At 34.0% G+C, this 25,486-nt stretch overlaps 2 protein-coding genes across 2 annotated transcripts in view; one reads left to right on the top strand and one right to left on the bottom strand.

The window, feature by feature from the left end:
* The window catches only part of LOC106058896 (mucin-2-like), a 50,722-nt gene extending 27,102 nt beyond the window's left edge, over positions 1-23,620 (top strand). Inside the window, exons 7-8 of the mRNA XM_056022022.1 lie at positions 19,925-20,137; positions 23,454-23,620. Coding sequence (XP_055877997.1) covers positions 19,925-20,137; positions 23,454-23,503 — 263 coding nt within the window. The 3' untranslated portion in view covers positions 23,504-23,620. The remainder of the gene's footprint in view (positions 1-19,924; positions 20,138-23,453) is intronic.
* On the bottom strand, positions 1,605-13,732 carry LOC129924809 (uncharacterized). Its single transcript, XM_056022024.1, has 2 exons — positions 12,605-13,732; positions 1,605-12,319 (listed from the first exon to the last, which is right to left on the bottom strand). The coding sequence occupies exons 1-2, from the start codon at positions 13,173-13,175 to the stop codon at positions 11,052-11,054; spliced, it is 1,839 nt and encodes a 612-aa protein (XP_055877999.1). The 5' UTR covers positions 13,176-13,732; the 3' UTR covers positions 1,605-11,051.
* Positions 23,621-25,486: the final 1,866 nt, after the last annotated feature.

Here is a 25,486-nt window from a genome sequence, read left to right as displayed (position 1 = left end):
ATAATGACGGGGTGCAGGTTCGTGAGTCTTTTATTGACTTCATCGACACAAAGGGCAAGCATGCTGCTGAAATCGCTAAGATGATTCTAGAGTGCGTTCGGATGGCTTAGACATAATGAACTGCAGGCCTCAAGGCTATGAAAATGCTACGGTCATGAAAGGTCAAAACTACGGTGTCTAAAAACGTATTCTAGAAGTCACTATTCATTGCCTGCTCAAACTCTGGAGACATTAACTAGCAGAGATGAAAATTCATCGACTAGATCTGAAGCAGGTGGATTATTGTTTGCTGTTCAGTCTTTTAATTTTCTCACCTATCTTGGATTTTAGGCTCCTGTATTAACTGAAATTAATGATGCGCAATTCTACCTTCAAAAACAAGGATTGTCTTTTCGAGACTGCTCACTCAAACTAAAACACTAGAGACATTTTTAAGTAGTAATCGAGAGGACGCCAGCATTACCTTTGCCGAAAGCGTGTGCTCAGATCTGAGAATCAGTACAGAACCTCAAAAACGTATGGGCCATAAGAAAAAGATGCCTGGTGAGAAAAGTGACTACTCTGTACTTACACACAAAGAAGAGCTACGAAGGGAAATTTATTCTACCTTGGACAGGATTGTTCAAGAAATAATCACCCGATTCGAGCAACTTCATGATGTAGCAGATAGATATGAATTTTTGTCGCCTTCCCAGCAATTAAATCCTCAAGTCGAAATCAATCTCGATAGTACTCCTAGCGACATTGATAAAAACGAATTTCTGCTGGAGTGAAATAGGCATCAACGGTTTGTCTCAGTTTCATCAGAAGCCTCCGAATTTCCAAAACAAATACCTGTTGAGCTCTTGAATTTTATAAAAAAATATCACCTAGATGATTCAGTCCCGAATATCGTCATCATGATTCGCATATTTTTTACTATTGCGGTAAGCGTCGCTACATGCGAGAGAAGTTTTTCCAAACTTAATCTGATCAAGAATTACTTGCGATCAACGATGACAAATTTACGACTCACTAATTTGGCCATTTTGTCCATTGAACAAGAGCTGGTGGAAAAAAATGGATTTCGATAAAATTATTGATACTTTTGCCAGCAAGAAAGCGCATAAAATTCATTTGTAATATGTTTATGTAAAAGTGATTTTTTTTCAATTAACAATATTTGATTAATGAATACATATTATTTTGAACAGGTTTTGCAATGTTATTAATTAATTAGTTGTTGTTGTTTTTTTTTTTTTTTTTTGGGGGGGGGGGGCATCAAGATGAGGTACCGCACCAGGCATCATATATTCTAGCTACGCCACTGCCCAAAGATCACTGTAAATGGACGTCCCCTTAAGGGGACATACGAGTCGGAAAGAAGGAAAAAAAAAAGTTCTCCATTTAGACTAAATATTTTATATTATCTTAATAGTACTTAATTAAACAATTGAAAAAATATAGTTTTTGACTTTATAACTTTACTGGTTGTCATGGAAACAATCCAAGATGGCCGCCAAACAAACTATAATTAAAAGCTTATAACTCAAAAAATACTTAAGATAAATTAATAATTTTTACACACAAATATCATACATGACAAGTATTAAAAACGCATGAAGGGAAATATTGTTATCTTTTATTGTCTTTTTTTAATGATTTTTTTAGTGTTGCAACCATGAAAAATACATAAATATTTCATAATTCTAAACTTTGAAACGCTAAAACAAAAAAACTACTTCAAATATCAAAAAGTTTCTGCATGCGTTTGTAGATATCTATGTACAGAATAAGTATGCCAAGTATGAAGTATGTAGCTCAAGTAGTTTCAGAGCCTTAGCGTTTGGCAGATAGAGATATAATACAAAAACAAAAAAAGGAGAAAATGCAAAAAAACAAAATAAAATTTCAATTACAAAAATTTTGTCAGGAAAATACCAGATAACAGGTATGTAATTTATAGGTTGGTATAATAACTATCTGAAAACATTAAAAAAATATCAATATTTAGTAAAGGGCATATTCTAAATTTCATATAAATATAGCAACCAATTGGTAAAATAAAACGCAAATTGTACACAATCGTATTACAGAGTAATATTTCAAACAAAAAATCTACTTATTGAGATATCAAAAAGTTTTTGCATGCATTTGTAGATATCTATGTACAGAAAAAGTATGCCAAATATGAAGTATGTAGCTCAAGTAGTTTCAGAGCCTTAGCGTTTGGCAGATAGAGGTATAATACAAAAACAAAAAAAGAAGAAAATGAAAAAAAAAAAAAAAAAAAATTTCAATTACAAAAATTTTGTCAGGAAAATACTAGATAACATGCATGTAATTTATAGGTTAGTATAATAAGTATCTGAAAACATAATAAAAATAGCTATATTTAGTAAAGAGCATATTCTAAATTTCATATAAGTATAGCAACTAATTTTGATAATAAAACGTAAATTGTACGCAATTGTATTACAGAGTAGTATTTCAAACAAAAATCCAACTTACGCAAATATCAAAAAGTTTTTGCATGCATATGTAGATATATATGTACAGAATAATTATGCCAAATATCAAATAAGTTCCAAAAGTAGTTTCAGAGCCTTAGCGTTTGGCAGATAGAGATATATACAAAAATACAAAAAAAGAAAGAAAAAAAATTCAATTACAAAAATTTATTCAGAAAATCACTGAATAGCAAATATATGTTATTTACACTTTAGTATAGCAGCTTTTAAAAATAGCTATTTAGTATATTCCATCCAGATTACATTATAAAATAATATATTATGTACCGGGTATAACATTTAGCAACCATAAAGAAAAAAAAACTTGATAAGAATGTAGGATGTACCGGTGTGCAATCTAAAAACCCAAACAATTTGCAACAATAAATATTAAATACTAAAGAAAAGAGCTTGCTTGAAGTTCACAGAAGATTAAAATGAAAAAATGTCATTGTCACCACCTCAAAGTTGGTGCCATAGAGTAGAAACCCTAATTCTGTATTGTGTATGTTAATTCCATATTGTGAATCTTATTCACAACCCATGTGGCACTAAGGTGAACACTTTTGACCTTAGGTGAACCAGAGAGTTAAAGGCACTCAGTCCACGTAGAGATCTGGTAGCAAGCACTTGTATTGAGTCACTTAATATATAAGCAGTAGAGTTAGATGTTTAAAGTAGTTGGTTATAGAATAAGTACTAAGTTGTGATATTCGTATATTACTGTTGGATTAATACTGACCATTCCTGGGTCGAATTGTATGGTGTATTCACTATGTGGTGTTATATTAAACTTATTGTATCTGCTACACCCAGCGTCATTTCATTATTCAGTGATTTGTAACAAGAACCCAATGTCACCACCACGCCTACATTGATAACTACAGCCACATTCATAACATATAAAATAATACAGTGACATTTTGGTGTCAGAAGTGTCAGCAAACAGCATTTATAGTGTCAGAAGTGTCAGCAAACAGCATTTATAGTGTCAGAAGTGTCAGCAAACAGCATTTATAGTGTCAGAAGTGTCAGCAAACAGCATTTATAGTGTCAGAAGTGTCAGCAAACGATATTTTATGATGTCAGAAGTCAGAACTGCTAACTTAAAGGATTTATGAGCACCAGAGGAACAAGTCAAGAATTTTTTTCTATTGCTGTCAGAAGTATTTTAATACTACAGTGACTTACAGTAACATTTATACGGATATTTTTGAAGTTGGCAAGTGAACTATTTAGTTAACACATGAAAAAGTAACTCTAAAAAATATTTGTTTACACAAATCATGACGCCACTCAACGAGCAAGAAAGCTAAAACCTGATTATTATAGACTCTACTATTTTTCTCATTTGGTCGTTCAGCGACACATTCAACATTATAGAGATGACCTAGATCTACATTTATTGAGACCAGCACACAATTTTTCAAGTGAGATTCACGTGATCCAAGAGTGACATTATTATTATCTTCAGCTAGTCTAACACTACTAACAGAAAACAGAGCTGAAATTGAAAGTTAACTGTGCCTACTATTTTAACTTGTACTTCAAGATTGAACTCTACATGAATTACAACGAATCCAGAATTTATTAAATTTTTTTGACTACACACTTGGTATCTAGATCTACTACTACATGTCATGTTGACCTGCCACGACACAGTTACCGTTAGCGAGCTATTTTTTCATCTGTGATGAAATGAACAATTTGAACTGTTCCTGTGTGAGCTGTATTTTCAACTTTTCCAGTTGACTACTGTCCTAAGTGTCATTTATCTGGAAGCCTGATTTATGTGGTTGTACTTTTACACCAGTTGAGATAGCTTTAGGAGCACAGCATTGTTCAAAGTTACTTTTTAACATCCTAAGCTAAAGAGATCAAACATGATACGCTGAGACAACCTGGATACTACAGCCTTTGTGGGTGAAACTAGACAACCGTGATATTACAACCGGTGTGGGTGAAAATCTAGTACTACAAGTCATTCAAGTCATCGTTTGAAGACAGCTGATATATGGTCAGTCGAAGTAGCTGACATATTCAAGAATCATCTACATCGAGTGCTCGTCATAATTCTAATGACACACTCCTATTGTCGCTGTCTAACAGCACATTTAATAAGAGAGCGCTCTTACTCTTAGACCTCTCTTGTCGTCACTACTTAAGGTCATTTTTAGTTATTTATATTTGTTTCAGCAACTGTACGAAACAGTGGATTACCTATCAAGCACATGAATTATTTATTGGATTACTTGTCAACTATATGAATTGTTTAATGGATTATCTGTCAAACATATGAAGTATTTATTGGATTACTTATGAACTGTAACATTGTACTGTGGATTTAACAAGTGGATTACTTATGAAATGTAACATTGTACTGTGGATTTAACAAGTGGATTACTTATGAACTGTAACATTGTACTGTGGATTTAACAAGTGGATTACTTATGAACTGTACTATTGTGCTGTGGATTTAACAAGTGGATTACTTATGAACTGTACCGTTGTGCTGCGGATTTAGAAAGTGGATTACATATGAACTGTACCGTGGACATATTTTATGTGGAGCATCACCGGAACTTTATGTACAAGTCAAGCATCAAGTGAATATTTAAGGGAAGTAACTTTAATTACCCTTTAGTATTAATGAGTATTGATTAGTTCTCTTGAACTACACCACAATTTTTTTTCATTGTTTACATTTGTATTTATATATACATTTGACTTTAGGGACTAAATTTAATTATCTATAGAGTCTGAGCATTTATATTTTTTTTCAAGTAAGCATCCAGGTATTGGTAGGGACTCTTTTAGATAAAGTAAATACTTGATCGTATAGCTGTATTAGTTAAGTTTGTATTTCGTCAAGTATCTATCATATTGTTAAACTCTTGTATTGATATTGTCTTGTTTACATCTGTTGAATTTTCTTTTGCGTCATAGTTATTTCTCATTGTAATTCTTTTGTCTACTATTTCTACTATCTTGTAATGTCTCTTTAAAGCAGACTGTTTAGTATCTATAGTGTTTTTATGTTTGTCTAATTACTTATTAATATATATATTTATTTTACTTCTTATTTCAACCTATTTTTTATTATCAACACTACACTACACACTTGATACACTATGGGATATATTTTGATTTGAGATTGACAAGATTTATATTGTATATACTCTTCAAACACATTCAACTATTTTGATACTATTGATACATTGATCACTATTTACCAGACTAATAAGGCTCATATAATTGTGAATTATTTGTTGCAATCAATTTTTACATTGCAAGTGGAGATACTAAAAATACATAATCACATAATTGATCAGTAAAGTATTACATTATGAACTAGACAAAGTACCAAGAATAACTTAAGATACCTCATAACCTCAATTGTTTCACACAAAATATATATCTACTATTACCTGTAATTACTATTTGAGCAATAATAAGTATTTATTGTACAATACTTCATTTACAAATATCTAGTACACATATCTATTAATTAACTATATTACTAATTTGAATCTTTGAAAATGGCTGAGTATGAAAAACTAATAGAGATAGTGGATAAACTAAAGTTAAAAGAAGATGATAGAGCGGCATTCATCAAAATTGAAATAGATAGAATTAGATTAGAAAAAGACAAGCAACGGGAAGAGAGGCTACATGAAAGAAGACTGAGAGAGAAAGAACAAGAAAACGTAGAGAAAGAAAAAGAACGCCAGCATGAAATAAAATTAAAAGAACATGAAGAAAAAATGGCCAAGCTAGCAAAAGAAAATAAAGACAATTCAGCAAGTCAAACTTCATCTCATCATCAGTATCATAGCAAATTTAGGAACTTCGACCCAAAAGAAGACACATTGGAAAATTTCATTATTCAATTTGAATACATCTGTCAAACAGCAAATATGAATAGTGCACAAATGGCTCAACAACTTCTAGCTAACCTAAGAGGTGAACCACTAAACATCATCGACACACTAACTATGGAGCAAAGAAAAGACTACAACACAGTAAAACAAAGACTAATTGAGCATTTTGGCAAAACGGAGGAGCACTATCGAAAACTTTTTAGGGAAATAAAACTAGCAAAGAATACAGATTTAAAAAGAACAATACATGACATGCGCCAGAACATGACAAAGTGGCTACAACTCGCAAACTGCAACTTAGATGACCCCAAACAGATATTAGATTTCTTTCTCATTGAGAATGTGCTAATTAATGTTACAGATGCAGCATTCTCATTCCTGAAGGAGAGAAAAATAAAAAATGAAGCTGAATTGATATCAAACTTAACAACATACAAGGACTCCCACCCAAACATCACCATTGACAAAAGGGAATTGTACAATGTAGCTGCAACAGTGACAGAAAACCATCCAAGAACTACAAATAAATTTAAATATGCCAAGAGCATACAATGTTTTTTCTGTGGCATATTGGGTCACACCAAAGCAGAGTGCAGAAAGAGAATGGCATCAGAAAAACAGCAATATGTAAATAGAAACCATAAATATGGAAGAGATAACAGAACTTTCCAGAGCTTCAGTCCTAACTACAATAGATCCTATCAACAACAATATAACAGAAGAACATGGCAAAGCTACAGTCCAACTAACAGTAGATCACATCAAACAAACAGAAGATGGCAAAACAACAGAATGTCTAGAAGAGATCAATTTCAAGATAGACAACATACTTACCACAATAACAATCATACCAGACAAAACATAGCAGCTGTAGCAACTGAAACACCAATAGAATATGAAACAGTAGCATATATACAGACAAAGGTAGCCAAATTAAAAGTGTATCCTGCCTATGTGGATGGCATTAAGGTATATGCATTACGTGACAGCGGCTGCACCTCAATCATTATAAAGAAATCACTAGTAAAACCTGAACAGATCCTAAAAGACAAGGTCACACTGACTTATGCAAATAAAGACTTATGGGAAGTATGTGAAACAGCATTAGTTTTCATTGAATCACCATGGTTCACTGGTCAATACAAAGCCATAGTAATGAACAACCCAGCTGAAGAACTAATTATAGGGAACATAGAGAATATAGTTGAACTGTCAGAAGAAGCCTTAGTAAAATGGGCTAATAGTGTGAATCAAGAAAACATTGAGTTAGCATCAACTACTAATTCACATGATTACAACAATGTCAGTATACATGAAGCAACTAAACAGTCAATTACAAATACAAATAAAATAGATGTAGAATGTCAAACTCATTTGCTAACAGAAGCATCTAAACTAAATAAAGATTGCCAAACAATTAACACACAAACAAATGATAGTAAAATACAAACAGATGAAATACAAATAGATGATAAAGATAAAGCTGAAAAACAAGAAATACAAAATGACATTAACACTAGCTCACCTAAAGTAATAATAACAGAAGAAATATTAGCCTTGACATTTAAAAACAGCAAACAGATAGAAGTATATGATCTAGAAGTCAATTATCAGGATGTTGTATGCATAGTTGATGAAGAATCCACAATCACTTTTGTAGAGCCCAATTTAGTAGAAAAAGAAGATTATTTAAATGATATAGCCATTGTAACCTTACCAAACTCTAGAAAGATAGAATGTAAAACTGCCATTGCTGAAATCAAATCACCATTTATAAAAGGGAAAATAAAAGTTGTAGTACTTGAAAATACTATCAGTCCAGTAATTATTGGATCTTATCCAAAAGTTAAAGTGCATCAAAAGTCAGTAATACATAAAACAATATGGTTTTATGACCTGTCTGATTCTGATTTTCAGAAAGAAATTTTTCAAATAGTACAAGATATAACTTGTGATTTTGGATATAAAAAAGTTTGGAAACATCCAGAACTTGGAGAGTCAATGTGGGTACAAATAAAAAACTTTGGCCATTACAAAGAGTTATTACATAAAATATATGGAACACCAATTAAGGGACTCACAATTAATATCAGTGTTGTTGACTTAATACATCGCATCTGGTAAACATTGAGCATTATGTTGTAAACATTGAGCATTATTTTGTAAACACTGAGTACTATTTTTAAACATTAAACTAGAACTAAGACTTCATTTTTTTAAAAACTCTATTTGTAAACAAACTTTGGAATTTGATTACTTCATTGTAACCTACATTTTTTTCACATTCTTTTGTCAACAAGAATAACATTTTTGTACTCAACAATGTAAACAAATATTGAATTTTTTCCAAACTTATTCAGTACCTAGCTTAATTTTTTCCATACAATGTAAACATTATTTTTTCTCATTGTATTGAGAACAACTGTGACAATATTTTTTTTTCTACAGCTATTGTAAACAAGATTGGAATTTTTTTACTATGTCATTTATCACAATTATATAACTTAGTCATATTTTTCAATACTATTGAAAAAGGAGATTGATTCATAATGTAACTTATTTATTCAATGTCAATTAGTGTAATGAAATATTGACATACACTTGTATTTTTTTGAAAACATTTTTGTCAAACTATTCTTATGGACTATATTTTTGTAACAATCATTGATGTAAACAAGAAGATTGTTGTACAAACTTTTTGATATTTCAAGTGCTGAAAGAGACACTTGATATTATTCTTTTAAATTGGACTTACACATTTTTTCACAACAGATTAAAATGAATACAACTAAACTAGTAGGATGTTATGCTTGTATATATATGCTTGAACAAATTAATGTAAACTCAAAGATTGTATCACAACTGACACATTTTCTCAGTTGAAGTTTTTCGACAAAGATTTTTTTGAACTTTGTACTCAATAATTATTTGATAAACAATGTAACATTAAACTTTTGCCATTACTAGCTACAAATTATTTGAACTGTCATATGGAGAAATACTTAATTGAAACATAAGGTGCATGTAACAAGCACTATGAGGGATACTTATTACTTTGATTTGATGTTCATACTTTTGAGCAAATATTTTGATACTTGAATTATACATATTTACTTGTGTAATATTAATGCACAACAATTTTTTATGGAGATGTCAAACCTCATATTGAAGTAAACAGATACATTGAATTTGTAACAATGATCATTAATCAATTTGATCTTGAATTTTGACACATATTTTGAATTTTTCTATACTTATCACTTACATATTGAGACTTACTTGTAACATTTTCTACATGATTTGTACATATTGTACTATTGGTGTTAAAAAAAAAACCAGACTTCTAACATTTCTATAGTGTCAAAGATTTTTTTATAAATAGATATTGTGATTAAAAACTTGTATTAATTTTTCACATTGTGACATAGGAGATTGTCATTGAAATTTTCGTCACACTTTGCACATATTATTATGAAAAAGACTTGTAAATATTGAACACATTTGAATATTGATGTATATATTAGAACTACATGTAAAGAATTACTTGGGATGTTAAGTATTTGACTCAGAGAATTATTTGAATTGCCTTACAAGAATATGATGAATTAGAGAATTTTGCCCTTGTATGAATTTTTTTTTGATTCAGCAAATATTTTGTGTAACACTGTCATATTATATATTTTATTGCAAGTTTGTAGTTCTATTTGAACTCTGCAATTGTACATTTCATAGACCCCAAGAATTCCAATTGATCCTACTTATGATAATTATGTCGTCAAGCTAAAAAAAATTTCTTCAAAATTTTTTTCAAAAGGGGGGTGATAGGTAATGTCACCACCTCAAAGTTGGTGCCATAGAGTAGAAACCCTAATTCTGTATTGTGTATGTTAATTCCATATTGTGAATCTTATTCACAACCCATGTGGCACTAAGGTGAACACTTTTGACCTTAGGTGAACCAGAGAGTTAAAGGCACTCAGTCCACGTAGAGATCTGGTAGCAAGCACTTGTATTGAGTCACTTAATATATAAGCAGTAGAGTTAGATGTTTAAAGTAGTTGGTTATAGAATAAGTACTAAGTTGTGATATTCGTATATTACTGTTGGATTAATACTGACCATTCCTGGGTCGAATTGTATGGTGTATTCACTATGTGGTGTTATATTAAACTTATTGTATCTGCTACACCCAGCGTCATTTCATTATTCAGTGATTTGTAACAAGAACCCAATGTCACCACCACGCCTACATTGATAACTACAGCCACATGCATACTATATAAAATCACTCAGTGACAGTCATATATATAACAATGTCAAATAAGAAAAAAGCGCTAACTCAAAATCTGAAACTCATGATAACTGTTCAGTAGTTCTGTTATATCTCTACTATTCATCTAGGGAGTTCTTTAGATAGCATATATATAATTGTCAGTTTAGATAAAACTTGCTAACATTTTCTCTTGAATTAAGGTATCATAATATATTTGAAAAAGTTTGTTGATCTATATTATTTACATAAACATAATCAGATGGTGTTGTTTAAATTTTGCTACAAATTAGTTATTACATTTTTGTTTCAAATAATTAAAACAGCAACTAAACTGTCAATATGCTCTAACAATAATGAATAAAAACAAAAAAAATTATATAATACAAAAAAATATTGACAGTAGTATTGCTAATGAGCACCAGCACCATATACATTCCCATCTTTGGCCAATTCCTCTCTGACTTTTTCAAACCGTGTTAAAGAAACAGTCTTTCTTCTTTTTCTATAATCCTCTTGGCTAGTAGTGTCAGACTGAATAATTCTTTTATCATTGACCTTTTTTAAATTATTTAATGTTACATAAGAAACATCAATATGCATCTTATTCATCACGTTAATTAATTCATTGGCGCCAGCATTAAATATTGACACAGCTCTAGCAACACTGCCTTTCACTCTGCCAAGTCCCATGAAACTTGTTTTAGGACATCTCGTCCAAATCATAGCATTAAGGCTTTCGTTGTTGTTTTGAGTACCACCATGAGCCATTCGTTGAAGCAAGGACTCATCTGACATTCTTCGATAAATTGGAATTAGCTTGTGAGCCACCTCTAGAGACAAAAATGTTGATGCCTTATGATTAGAGTGGCTGTCAGGGTCTTGTCCCAACGAAATCGCTTGTTGGTACCAGCACCAACTATTTTCTCCTAATGGACATTGTCGATGATGGTGTTCAGTATCTGTAGACATGGAGTGGTATAATCCTGCCCAAACAGCATTCCTCATTTTGGACACATCTGGAATATTGTCTATTATAGCACCACGATAAAAATTTTGCAAACTGTCACATTTTTTTTCTGTTAACCTGCCAACTCCTCTGCCACCAAGATGGCTTTCTTTGGCAAGTTTTCGAAGCGCTGTCCCCATACGTTTATGGGCATGATTGATACAGTCAAGTTTAGTAACAGCTTTATCAGCATATGGCTTAGACTCAAGCACAGCTTTAAAAGCACAAGAATCTCCATCACTCAGCATCTCCACATATCTAAAATTATATTTTGCCACAGAACGATTCCACAGAATTACAGCACTGTCCTGTTCCATAGACTTGCTGGATTTGTGGTGATTAGTACAGCAATCATGCTGTTCTTTCCAAACTGCGAGGTCAGTTGCGTTCATGCTCTCAGCTTTCTGTATGTGGCATGCATGGCAGTACTTAGATCTAATATCGAAGTCGACAACAAGACCTGTTAGTAAATCGATGCAGACACCTACACCATAAAGCGATGTAAAGCCTCGCTTTTGCCAGGTCCCATCATAACTGACTGAAATGTCAATCAAAGGGTTTTCTCCTCGTTCAATGGCTTCCCTAATGTCATCATCCGTCTCTGCATAAGCTTGACGTATGGCGTTGGCTGTGCGGTAGAGCATGTCTTCCCCAGATTCCACTTCACAGTCTGAAGAAAAAAACAAAAAACATTAATTAAATTGATTTATAAATATATATATAATATATAGAAAATTTAAAAAAAAAAAAAGATTTAGATCTCTAGAGAGCCTACATTGGCTACATCATAGTGATCATACTACATGTATTTTTTATCAAAAGTTAGAACTTTGTAAAGATTGACTAGATTCTAGATCTATAGTTACTAGGTCTAGATCTATAATTTTTATATGGTAAAGATTAAAATTTTTAAAGAAATAATTCTAATAGTAGATTATTGTGTAATTTAACATACCTGTGATTTTATTATCATGGTCTTTAAAGGCTCTCTGGCTGATTCCAGAAATTCCTAGGACGCTGCTAAATGTCTGCAGCGAAGTGAAACCCTTTCCTATCTCATGGCTGTATAAAACCATCTTGGTGTTTATTTCAAATGCAACATTTGAACAGTTACTTTTTTGTATTCTTGGAGATGAAAACTTTGATTTAGTATATCCACAACTACTAGATCTACAACATAACTTCAACTTTGATGCGAACCCCATGTTTTCATCTTTTATAACTCTAATAGTCAAACTTGACTGAAAACAATTAGGGCATAATGCATCCGACATCAAATCAGTAAGCTGATTAGTATTAGCAATAGTCCATAATTGCTCTGTTTCTTGTAGATCTAGATCACTTGGAACATCAGTATTTATTGAAAGACGGTCTAATTTCGATCTGGATGCACCACGTTGTCCTTCTGATGCTGGATCTAAACTAGACCTAGACCTAGAGGAATTTCCACGCAGCTTGTCAGATAGCATAACATTTCTGGCTTTATTGAGCTTCTCTAGCATTCTTCGTCCCTTTGGTCGAGGCATTTTAATGTAAAAGATATTTTCTTTGATGTTTACAAATACCAAACAACTGAAACTGTCTTGTGCAAGGCTTTCATTGACTTTCACTACAAGAATGTGTTTACGCTGTCGGCCATTTTGAAACGCCTTTTCCGGATGAAACGGCACATTCTGATTAGTCGATTTTTTCCGAGTTTTGCCGATGTGCCATATAAGGAAGTTTCCGTAGATTATATAGCTCGGAAAAATACGAATTACAAAAAAACATATAAATCCATTAGTTTGAACCCCAGATAAACATATAAATCGGATCGTGACCTTTCTTTTGATGTATCATGGTCCTAGCTTTGTTAGATTGGTAATATCGTATCCAAGGTGTAAACATTGATAAATTTCGATAATTTGTAAATAATCACCAAAAGGTGTACATGTTCAAAGTCAAAATACACATATTTACAAACATTTTTATGCTAAAATATAATATGATTCATATAAAAAAAAGGTTAAATTTTCAAAATCTGAAAGAAAAAAAAATCGAAAAAAAAATTAAAAATTCGTCATTTTCCGACTCGTATGTCCCCTTAACGTGGTAGACCACTTCACATATCTAGGAAGCATAGTATCGAATGATACCTCACTTTCAAGGAAGTTGATAATGTCTGGCCATGGTCAGTAGTGCTTTTGGACACATTCAGGAGTGAGTTGGCGGAATAGATCGCTCGACTGCCTACAAAACCCTTCTATTTGGCTCCGAGACATGGGTATTATATAAGACCGCACTAGAAACAGCGATGCATTTGCGAACGCCGGTATGGACAGCATAGAGGGACTTCTTATGGTCCGACAGTTACGCTGGGCAGGGCACGTATCCCGTATGGGGAGCGAACGTATGCCAAAAGCAGTTTTTTTTGTGTGAGCTAAAAGGTGGTCGACGTAACAGAGGTTCTCCACGGAAACGCTTTAAAGACCAGATTAGGCGCCAACTTGCCATAGCAGTCATAGAAGAGAAAACCTGGTTGCATGTGGTCTCGAGACAGACAGCTGAAGGTCATTCACAAAGGCCGCGGAATGCACATTTGAGACCAAAAGGAAATCCGCTGCCGAGGAAAGACGCAGACGGCGAAAAGAAAATCGTAATCGACCATGGGCGGACAATGGTTATGCTCGCCCTGGTTGTGGGAAAATATGTAGTACACAGCTGGGGCTGCGTACCGACGGGAAATATTGCATTCCTCAGGAATCTTCGGACTCAATGACAAGCCTTATTATTATTATATTGGTATATTAGGTCTTATTATTATTATATTGGTATATTAGGTCTTGGAGTTGAAAAATAGATCTTTAAGTAGAAGCATATTCAAAATTGTATAGATAGATCTAATGAGTCTGATCTAGACTAGCTAAAGAATTTTTCGAGATCTAGATATAGACTCTAATTAGAATAATCTAGACAGTAGATGTAGGCCTGTCCTAATTAATAAACTTTAGTCAGGTAGAGCTAGATCAAGAGAAGTGACAATCTAGTCTTAAGATAGAATCTAGATTTCTAAACTAGATTCGATCTGAAATGTAGATCTAGATAAAGAGTCTACTTAATGACAATTTTCAGTGATTTTGAAGATTACTGATGAGTGCAGTGTTTACTATTTATTTGAATGTCTCACAAATCACATGTGGCCATGTGGTGATAGGACTACGCCTACGGTATACGCCAAACCGTAAATTGCGTGAACTGTATACGCAGAACCTATTGCGACTTGATGGCTTTTGTAAGTTTGTCTTTTGCGCTGTACGAGATGCCAAAAAAAAAATTAGTAGATTCTAAAATTCTAGAACAATAGATCTATTCCCCTTAATTTATTAACATAAATCTACTAATTTCATTTATAATATGTAGCTCTAGATTTACTATTTTACCAACGTATTCATACAGATTTTAATATATAGATTTAACTATACTACTAAATAGATGTAATTTAGATCTATACGGTGTTAGCGAATAGCGTTACACAAAAAAATGAACCTGGGTTTTTCTAAAATCTGATACTTGGTGTGTAATAGCACCTACCTAAATAAATCGTAAATTGTAAATATAGAGCAAATAACTATAGAAATTTTCAATAGTAATTATGAACTTTGTAGAAATGATAGGGCTGATAATCATGGAGGAGTTCTTTTAGCAATTAAAAAAAAAAACACTCTTGTAGCAGAAGAAATTACTTACCTAACTCAAAAAATATAGAATCAACATTTTGTAAAATTAATACCACCTCAACATCCCTAATAATAGACAGTATTTACAGCATGGGCGTAGCCAGGATTTTTTTTCGGGGGGGGGGTTTAGGGGGGGGGATTTTTTTCTCCCCCCCCCAAAAAAAAATGTATATGTATTTATGTGTGTATGTATATATAATCTTTATTACATTCTGACCCTTCATTTTTTCGGAAGACGTTTATTGTGCCCTAGAATAGGTTCTTCCATGAGTTAGTGGAAAAATTGTAGATTCCCTGCCATAATTAGCAATGGGGTCTAGGGGAGCGCTAGGAGCTCCCACAGCGCGGGGCGAAGCCCCGCCGCCAAGCACTATTTCTGATATTGAAAGCCAACAAAATGCATATTCTGAGGTAACTACAGTACATTTTCCTGCTATTAAAAAGTTCTATTTCAAAAACCTAAAGTGCTATTCCTACTGACTTAGATCCTCTCGCGCCGTTCGGCTCATTTGCCGTCAAGCTGTTTCCATAAAATTGTAGACTCCCCGACATTACTAGCAAGGGGCTCTTGTAGAGCACTAGGAGATCCAACAGCGCGGGGCGAAGCCCCGCCGCCAAGCACTATTTCTGGTATTGAAAGCCAACAAAATGCATATTCTGAGGTATCTACACTGCATTTTCCTGCTATTAAAAAGTTTATTTCAAAAACCAAATGTGCTATTCTTACTGACGTTCGGGGCATTTGCCGTCAAGCTGTTTCCATAACAATCTGTCACTGGTATCGTCTGAAGCCTCTTCCCACTTGCCATGAGGACCTCCATGAATGAGTGGCGTCAAGTTGTACTAGGATATCATTGCAACTCTTCTTATGCGTAATTCATTTTGTCGGAGAACATGTCCCGCAAACCTCATGCGTCGCTCTCTCACAATCTTACTAAGGGGTCGACTCCCAGTTCGGCATAGGATTTCCTTGATTTAGACCCGATCTCTATAAATGACTCCTTAAATCTGTCTTAGCCATCTTTGTTGAGACATATTTAGTGTTTTTCAATTTCGGCAGATGACTATTCAATGCAGTTTTTTAATGGAGCCCTGCCACTGGTAAAAATGTGTAACCTCTCTTGAATACGCTCTTGGAATTAAATGAATGTAGTTTGCTTTAGATTTTATATCGAAAAGAGAAGTTTTATCGTCAAATTCATCTGTTGGGGGTTTTCCACCACAAAATTCTCTGTAGGGGGATTTAAACTCAAAACCATCTGGAGGGGTTTTAAAACTTTAAAAAAAAAGCCATCTGTAGAAGAGGGGTTTAAACTCAAAACTCCCGATTGGATTGGCTACGCTCAAATAATTTTAGTGTGTAATTTGCTTTTTTTATATTGAAGAGGTATTTTTAGCATCAAACCCCTCTGAATGGGGGTTTAAACTCAAAACCCCTATTGGCAACGCTCATAGCATTCTGAGTGCGTAATTTGCTTTTATTTATATTAAAGAGGTACTGGAGGGGAGTTTAAACTCAAAACCCCTTTGACTACACTCATAACATTTTGTGTGTATAATTTGCTTTGTTTTTTATTATTAAAGAGGTATTTTTTACCTTTAAACCCCGCTGAAGTTGGATTTAAACTCAAAACTGAGTGAAAACCCATTTAGCTACGCTCATAACATTTTTAGTGCGTAATTAGCTTTTTCTTTATGTTGAAGAGAGGGTTTATCGTAAATTTTAGAGAGGGTTTTAAAATCAAAATCTTCCTTAACTGTGCTCTTGGAATTAGGGGATTTTCGTTTGCATTTTTTTTTGTTTTGTTTTATAGAAGAGGGGGAGTTAACTGCAAAAACCCCTGGTAGGGGGTTTTAAACTCAAAACCCCAGGTAGGGGTTTTAAAACTCGATCCCCTCTGGTAGGGGTTTTAAACTAGAACCCCCTGGTAGGGGTTTTTAAACTCGAACCCCCCTGGTAGAAGGTTTTAACCTCAAAACCCCCTGGTAGGGGGTTTTAAACTTAAAACCCCTTTGGTTGTGCTGGGGCAAGTGATGGTTTAGTATTAAAATCTCACCTAAAATAAACAAAATCAGTCACTAAATTCCGTTCCCCCCCCCTTGGGGGGATTTCATTTCGGGGGGGGGGGGGTTGAACCCCAACCCCCCCCCCCCCTGGCTACGCCCATGATTTACAGACCACCAAATTCTAGTTTAGAATACATGCAAGAACTGCGTAATCAGTTTACTACACTTAAAGAGACAAATAAAAATGCAGTTTTTTAGATTATGGGTGATATCAACATATATGATATAAATTGGAAAACACTAATCATAGATAAACACCAAATCCTTAAGGACATGAGCTTTTCATAGAAACTTTACATAACCTAAGTTTAGATGAAATCATTAAAAAGCCAACTAGATTAAACAACACATTAGATCTCTTCTTAACCAACAGACCAGGATTAGAAGTAGATTATGATATTATCCCTGGTCTGGATCATGAGATCATAAAAATACACAGTCAGATAAAAGCAGTAGCCAAAATAAAACACAAAAGAAAAATCATACTCTGGAACAAATGCAACCTAACACAACTACACCAAGCTGCATTAAACTTCAACAAACATACTTATTAGAAAAAGACATTAACCAACCAGTCAATGACCTCTGGAATTTCATAAAAACCTATCTTAAAAACATTATAGAAAATCATATACCAACTAAATACACATCAAACAAAATAAATAAATGCTGGTTCAATAATAAATTAAAGAAGCTTTGTAGACAGAAGGAAAACCTATATTGAAAATTTTAAGAAACTAAGGCAGAAAGAGTTTATAAAAAGTATATAAAAATTAAACACTTAACCCAAAAAGTAAGCAGACAGCTGCAGAGTGAATACATAAACAATGTAATATCTAAAGTTAACAGCAAAAACCTATGGTCATACATTAAGTCTAAGAAAATGGAAACAACAGGCATAGGGCCATTAAAAGGAGAAAATGAAACTAAAGCTAACATACTAAACCAATACTTTGCATCAGCATTCTCAGCCCCAGGAGAAAAAGACGTATTCCTTAATTTGAACCAAGTAGACAGCATAGAAGATATAGAAGTACAAGAAAATGGAATCCAAAAACTATTAGCCAACTTCAATTCTATTAAAGTGTCTGGACCTGATGGTATTCCAGCTAGATTACTCAAAGAACTAAGCAATGAGCTAGCACCAGTGTTCAAAATACTTTTTCAGGCATCTCTTAACCAGAACAAAGTACCAAGGGACTGGAAAGAAGCTAATGTCACCCCCCTATTTAAAAAAGGAGAAAAATCAGACCCAGGAAACTACAGACCAGTATCACTTACCAGCATCACGTGTAAAATCCTAGAACACATAATATGTAACTAACAACATAAACCACTTAGACAAACATAATGTCCTTACTCCATACCAACTTACTTTAGGAAATATAGATCATGTGAAACACAACTAATAGGACTAATTGAAGATTTTTCAAAATGTTTAGATAACAGTGAGCAAATAGATGCCATCTTACTGAGAAGAACTCTAATTGGTGGCAAGGCTGGAAGGATCAGTCCTCCCGTAGAGCTTTTAGAATTTAGATTAAGAACTCTTAAGATCTAGTCTAGATCTACTTTTAGATCAAAATCTAGATGTAAACTGTATTAAATTAACTTAAAAATGTATGCAACGCTTATAAACTTTAATAAAATTGAAGAAACTTTAAATGTACTCGGTTATGGCCCAATTACGGTAATACAGCTAACTACGCCAAGTTGGCTCTATACCCAGCTATAGTCTCCAGCCAAATTTATATTTATTTATTTTGTGTTTTGAAAAATTTTAACGGTCAAACTCAAGTTTTTCCTGTGTGACCAACGAGCCAAAAATTCTTTACTCAACGATTTACATCAACTGTTAAAATTAAAAAAATAGTTACAACCAATTTAGGTATTAGCTGTCCAGTTTCCAATTGGAGGGACTTAAAAGTTCGTGGTTAGGAATGTATGCTCTCTATTGGAGGATGGCAAAAATTATGGCGTTACTGTATGGCTGGTTGTTGCACTGAATATACAAGGTCCATAAAGTGTAATGGTGTATTGTTGTCGAGAGGCGTTTCATTAAAAAGTAGTGTGTGTATGTTTTGTTTGTATGTGGGGGAGCGAGCATTAAAATAGAAGCAGACGAGAACGCTACTACTGATAGTCCTAAGAAGTGTTAATGCATACTTTATATTAGCGGGTTTCAACGCAACACTGGTATCTGCTCGTAAAAGGGGAAGAACATACTTCAGAAGATCCCCATAGAGTCTCTGCCACTCTTATATCTAAATTATAAGTTCAAAGCTGCCTTTCTTAGGCGCCCTGTTGAAACGGTGTGGTGTGTATGCTTTTTTAAAAACGAACTTTGTAGCACTACAACTAAAATTATTGGTTCTAATATTTTTATTCTAATTTTGTAATCCATTGGTCGTGCACAGTTTGATGTAGTGCTAGTAATTCTTTCACCACCTAATACTTGTTATTCTCTAATTATGTATTTCCAATTTCCGAAGGTCTACCCTGTTGTTACCAGATAGGAGGCGACATCTTTGATCTAAGAAGTCCACAACTTTCACTGACAAGCACCGCCCCGTCCTGCCAAGAGCTATGCATGAGTTTGATCCAATGCCAGGCTGTTCTTTTCGACGGATATACCTGTCGGATGTACACTCGTGTAGATAGGAGTCTGTTTCAACCTGGACGCAATATATTTGTGAAACCAAACGGTAAATTTTTATTTTGATGCCTGTAGGTGTGGTATGAATTCAAGTTTAGCGAAAGGTTATATCAATTCACTCTGTCTGTCTGCTAAAAAGTTTGGACACGTTATTTATCCCACACCCAATTTCGAATCAAGCTGAAATTTTTCATAATTATTTCTTTTACCTGACAACACAAGAATCAGTATAAAAATGAGTTAATTAATTAAATGTTCCATCTTTTGCTAGGTACAATAAATAATTGCTTAAAGTTTCAGCTTGATTCGAGAAAAGGTTTGGGAGAAAAAAAAACATATTTATTTACTTAATGGGTTAGCCTTATATGTAAATACTGAAGGATTCATTTCCCTTGACGGAGGAAAACAAAATAATTTATAACCGGTAATGAATGAATTAACTAATTGGTTATTTTTTCTTTATTAATTCATATCTTGTCGATGCCAATGAATCATTGTGTAAAGTTTTAATTTCATTTGATTTTGAGATTGGGAGAAAAACTTGTATAAACTTTTTAAAAGACGGACAGAGTAACTTGATATAAGTTTTGTAAACAAGAAAAACATATTATATACTTTAAAAAAAAGCTTATATTATGTGTAAGACATTTCTTAGTCTAACTAGGCCGTGTGACGTATTGGGAGTTTTTTTCCTTTGACGTCATTCGGAATGAATTCTTTTAATAAAATGCTATAAGAACACGAGGACCAATCTCTAGAAACCATCGTCACCTCTCTCGTGTTGATAAAAAAATCAGTAGTTCCCATTTTTTGTTTTGTAGACCTCTTGCTATGTTTTCTGGTTTTCGTTAGACCGCTTGCTTAGCTTGCGTTGTATTTTTGCAATCCATCAACATTTTTAATACTAATTTCTAATTGTAGTTAAAGAAGAGTGAAAAAGTAATTTAAAGCTACATTTGAAGTTATAGAGATTTATTGATAAAATTCAAATTTAAACCAATTAAAATAACAATTAATATGTATTTCTGTGTATTGTTCTTTGAAATAGTCCTTCAAACATTAAATATTAATTAATTAATTAATTTGTCTTAAGTATTATTGCAAAAGTTTTAGAAAAGGTGAGATTCTTGTGTATTTCTTGATCTTTCACACGTGGCTCAAATATTAGGTCCGCAAACTGTTTTCACTAACAGGAGAAGGGCTCATTAGCCTTGGCTTGCTACCCACCTAGCAGAAGGAAAACTGAATTCAAATCTTTGCTGCCTTGCAGCTATACCCAAACAAGGGGAAGATTTTGTGGGTCAATCCTTAGGAAAAATAAGGAGTCGGTGACCCTTAGGCAGTTAACAGCACACAGCACACAGCGATAAACCCTGTCAGAGATTGATCCCAGACTGTTTATGTTGTTTGCTGAGAATTAAATAAGAAACTTTTAATGTTATAACTAATACCACCGATGTGTCCTTGAACTGTATTGTTGCTTATTCGTTTAATAATATCATATGTAAGTTTGTAAAAAAAAAATTAAAAAATTACTTCAACTGCTGGTAAAATCAATTTTTGACCTTTAGTGTTTTCCGTATTTGGCTATAAGTAAAAGAGATATTGTAAGACGCTCATAAACCACCATCATCCCAATTAAAAAAAAATCAACGCAGTACAATCTACATTTATTTGTGTTAAAAATTAATTACAAAAAGACAAAATTAAGCTATTTAAATAAGTGTTGAAATTAAATACAATTTTTTTTCGTTTGAATAGCAGGATAAATATTTAAAGGATTTCGTAAGGTACTAATCATATATTAGTGCATAAAATATTTGCATTAATGGGATGTGAAAAGTCACGAATGAAATAAAATCCATTAAATGGTAGACCTCGTGGACATCTCATAGACCCCCATTTTTTCCCTTTGTAGACCCCTGGTCGAAGCCGTGTGACATAGTCGAAAGCTTTGTTCCTTGTTAGGTCAATCGGTCAATCGGTATGAATAAATGAAATGCTATAAAAACTCGAATTGAGTGACCCTCTAGTGTCGAAAAGGCATTTTTTAGTCCATGCTAAGCCAATGGATGCTACAGTGGTACCGAATTTCGATATTTTGTTTCTAAATCTTCAAGTACTTATTGAAACTGCCCTTAGCCCTGATAAGTTTGATTTACGAGATAATTAGGTCATCATGTTTTATATTCAATGGAGCTTAGTGCAAACTTTTAGAATTTATTATAGGGATATTGTTCTTTAATTTATTTTTAAAAAATGTTTTTCTCAGTCAAAGCACGGGTTTCTTCTAATGTTACGATTGCCAACTTGTTCCAAGCCAACCCAACACTTTCAACACAGTTCTTCATAGCACTGAATACAAATTGTCCTGAGTTTGTGTCTTTGACTGTTTCGTAATATTGACAATAAGCATAATCATCGTTTTCTTGAAACATTTTAGAATGACGTGTAAAGACAATGGTTCTGTAGCCTCTTCATTATAAGTGATAAGAATAAGGAGTTTCAATAATTTATGTAAATGTTTAAAATTGGTTATTTTTAATATACTTGCATTTTTTTATATGTATAATCTGTAAGAGTCCGCGGGCCGAATAAAACACTCCGGCGGGCGGAATGTGGCACGCGGACTGTAATTTGCCAGCCCTAGTCTAGGAGTAAGAATCTCTGCAATGCTCAAACATTTCTCCGCAGCAACAAGTTATCTTTTGAAAAAAACAACTGAATAAGTCCAAAGTTCAAAATAAAAGCAATTAACCTTTAAAAAAAGTTTAGATAAGGAAAAAAAACTGCAAGTGTGTAGCCATAAATCTCAATATTGTAAGATTGTTCCCCTTTTCTGTATCAAATAAAAATTACCCTTTAATAAATAATTGAGTTCTTAATTGTTTGAATGATTTGTATTTTGTTAGGGATAGTGAATAATTTTGCAATATTTTAACTTGATCCGAGAATGGGAAGTGGGAGAAATGATGCGTACACATTTTTAACATTTAGACTAAATCGACTAAAACTCGACCTTATGGTACTGCTTTTTGGCGCCCGTCTTTTCAACAGTAGTTATTTGGCACAGTTGGCAACACTACCGTTAGACGTATGTTTGCAAGGAGCACTAGTTAATCCACTATCTATATAATATCTAATGTATTATTTTATATACATTAATATAATAATATATATTTAATCTATTTGTCTCAATTTGCATATTGAAAAAAAAAATGTCTGTCGCCTATGATTTAATTTTATCTGGTCGACGTTGTTGCTAATTAAGAAACATGTAAATGTACCCATATTAAACGATTGGCATTTAAACAAATGATAAAATATAAAATGAACATTCAGATGATATGTGTCTGTATTTCCAGGGGTGTCAAGCAAATACAGTATTGCAGGCGTCTGTATAATGAACCAGTGAAAGCGTCATTTTATTTTCTTCTATGGCAGTCCTTTATGGTCATTTTTTATCACAGGAAACGTGCAACTATTGAATTGACTTTACTTATAAATAAAGGACATCAATTTCTTACTACATTTTAAAATAAAAATAATAAAACAATATTGGTGTTATCGTTATAATTATTCTAGTGTGTTTATTCAACAGAATCTTGTCTTTTCTCAACTGATTTCAATGACGACATCTGTGAATTTCAGAGAAATAAAAAATAATATTCCAAATCAAGTGAAACGCCCATGTCGAAAATTACGATGTGCAGGGTGAAAAAACTAAAAAATATGGGTTCCAGAAAGAGAAAGAAAGAGAGAGAGAGAGAGAGAAAAGGAAAGAGAAAGAGAGAGGTCTGTTTAATCTCATTGTAACAGATACAATAATTTACGGGCTAAAACGTATGTTGTGGGGTGTCAGGACTTTAGTTCTGTATTATTAGATATTTGAAATGTCTAGTTAGATAAATATAATTTTAATTACAATATCTGTGTGTATTTGAGAATGATTGTTTCTTTTGCCTTATAATTAGACTAGTCCCTCGGTTCAGCCTAACAGACACATCATGCTCACACAGTCGTACATAGAGTAATAGACCAGGTGCAGGATGATTGAAATCAGTGTTTCTCAAACTGTTTTTCGCGGAACCCTAGAGTTGCAGTTTTGACGAGACAGACCAGCCGTACGTGCTGTAGCAGCATACAAAAATTTGATCATCCCTCGTCATCAGATCAGAAGCAGAGGTCCAGACTGGGTGTTCCACGAGGCCCTGACTGGGTGTTCCACGAGGCCCTGACTGGGTGTTCTACAAGACCCTGACTGGGTGTTCTACGAGACCCTGATTGGGTGTTCTACGAGACCCTGGCTATATGTTCAAAGAGACCCTGACTGGGTGTTCTACGAGACCCTGACTGGGTGTTCTACGAGACCCTGACTGGGTGTTCTACGAGACCCTGACTGGGTTCTACGAGACCCTGACTGGGTGTTCTACGAGACCCTGACTGGGTGTTCTACGAGACCCTGACTGGGTGTTCTACGAGACCCTGACTGGGTTCTACGAGACCCTGACTGGGTGTTCAAAGAGACCCTGACTGGGTGTTCTACGAGACCCTGACTGGGTGTTCAAAGAGACCCTGACTGGGTGTTCAAAGAGACCCTTCTTCTTCTTCTTCTTCATCGTTCTCATTGTTATGTTGGAGTGTTCATATGACTAGACCAATACATGAGATGAACTGCGCAGTGGTTTCCAAATCAGGGAGCTCTCCATATAGTTTTCTTTCTATTGGGGTGATTTGGGGCCAATGTCTTATACGGGCCTCTTGGTAGAGAGAGCAGTTTTGGAGGACGTGGTCGGCATTTTCTGGTGATACTCCACATAGGCAGATTTCACTGGTTCCAATTTTGAGCTTCCGGAACATGTGTTGTCGCATTCTGTTGTGTACGGTCCTGAGTCGAAAGATTAGACGTTGGTCTTGTCGGGATAGCTTATAGTAAGCATCATCTTTCTTGTGATTTGAATGGGAGCTCGTCCATTTCTCATTTATTTTATCTACAATTAATTTCTTCATTTCTTCTGGATAGAGTGCAGAGTTTACTTGTGAGTTTGTTCTCCCACTCTTGGCGAGTATGTCAGCTTTCTCATTTCCTGCTAATTGTATGTGAGCTGGTATCCATTGAATAACAGTTTTTTGCTGTTGTGGTTGAGCTTTGTGAGTGCTGTTCTGAGGTTTTTAATATAAGGGGAATCAGAGTTTTGAAGGCTTTGGAGGGTTGTTTTTGCGTCTGTTAGAAAGACAATCTGACTGTGAGGGGAACTTGGATGATTTGCTAGCATGGTAGCAGCTAGTGCTAGTGCTTCCCTTTCTGCTCTGTGACTGTCAGAGAGCTCTCCAGTTGCAAAGGATTTTTCTAGTTTTCCTCCATCTGGCCATTCGATAAGTATTCCAGCTCCTCCAT

Source organism: Biomphalaria glabrata, chromosome 2 (assembly GCF_947242115.1).
Source record: "Biomphalaria glabrata chromosome 2, xgBioGlab47.1, whole genome shotgun sequence".
Lineage (NCBI taxonomy): Eukaryota > Metazoa > Mollusca > Gastropoda > Planorbidae > Biomphalaria > Biomphalaria glabrata.
The sequence above is the reverse complement of the archived record's forward strand: the minus strand, read 5'-3'. Positions and strand labels throughout refer to the sequence as shown.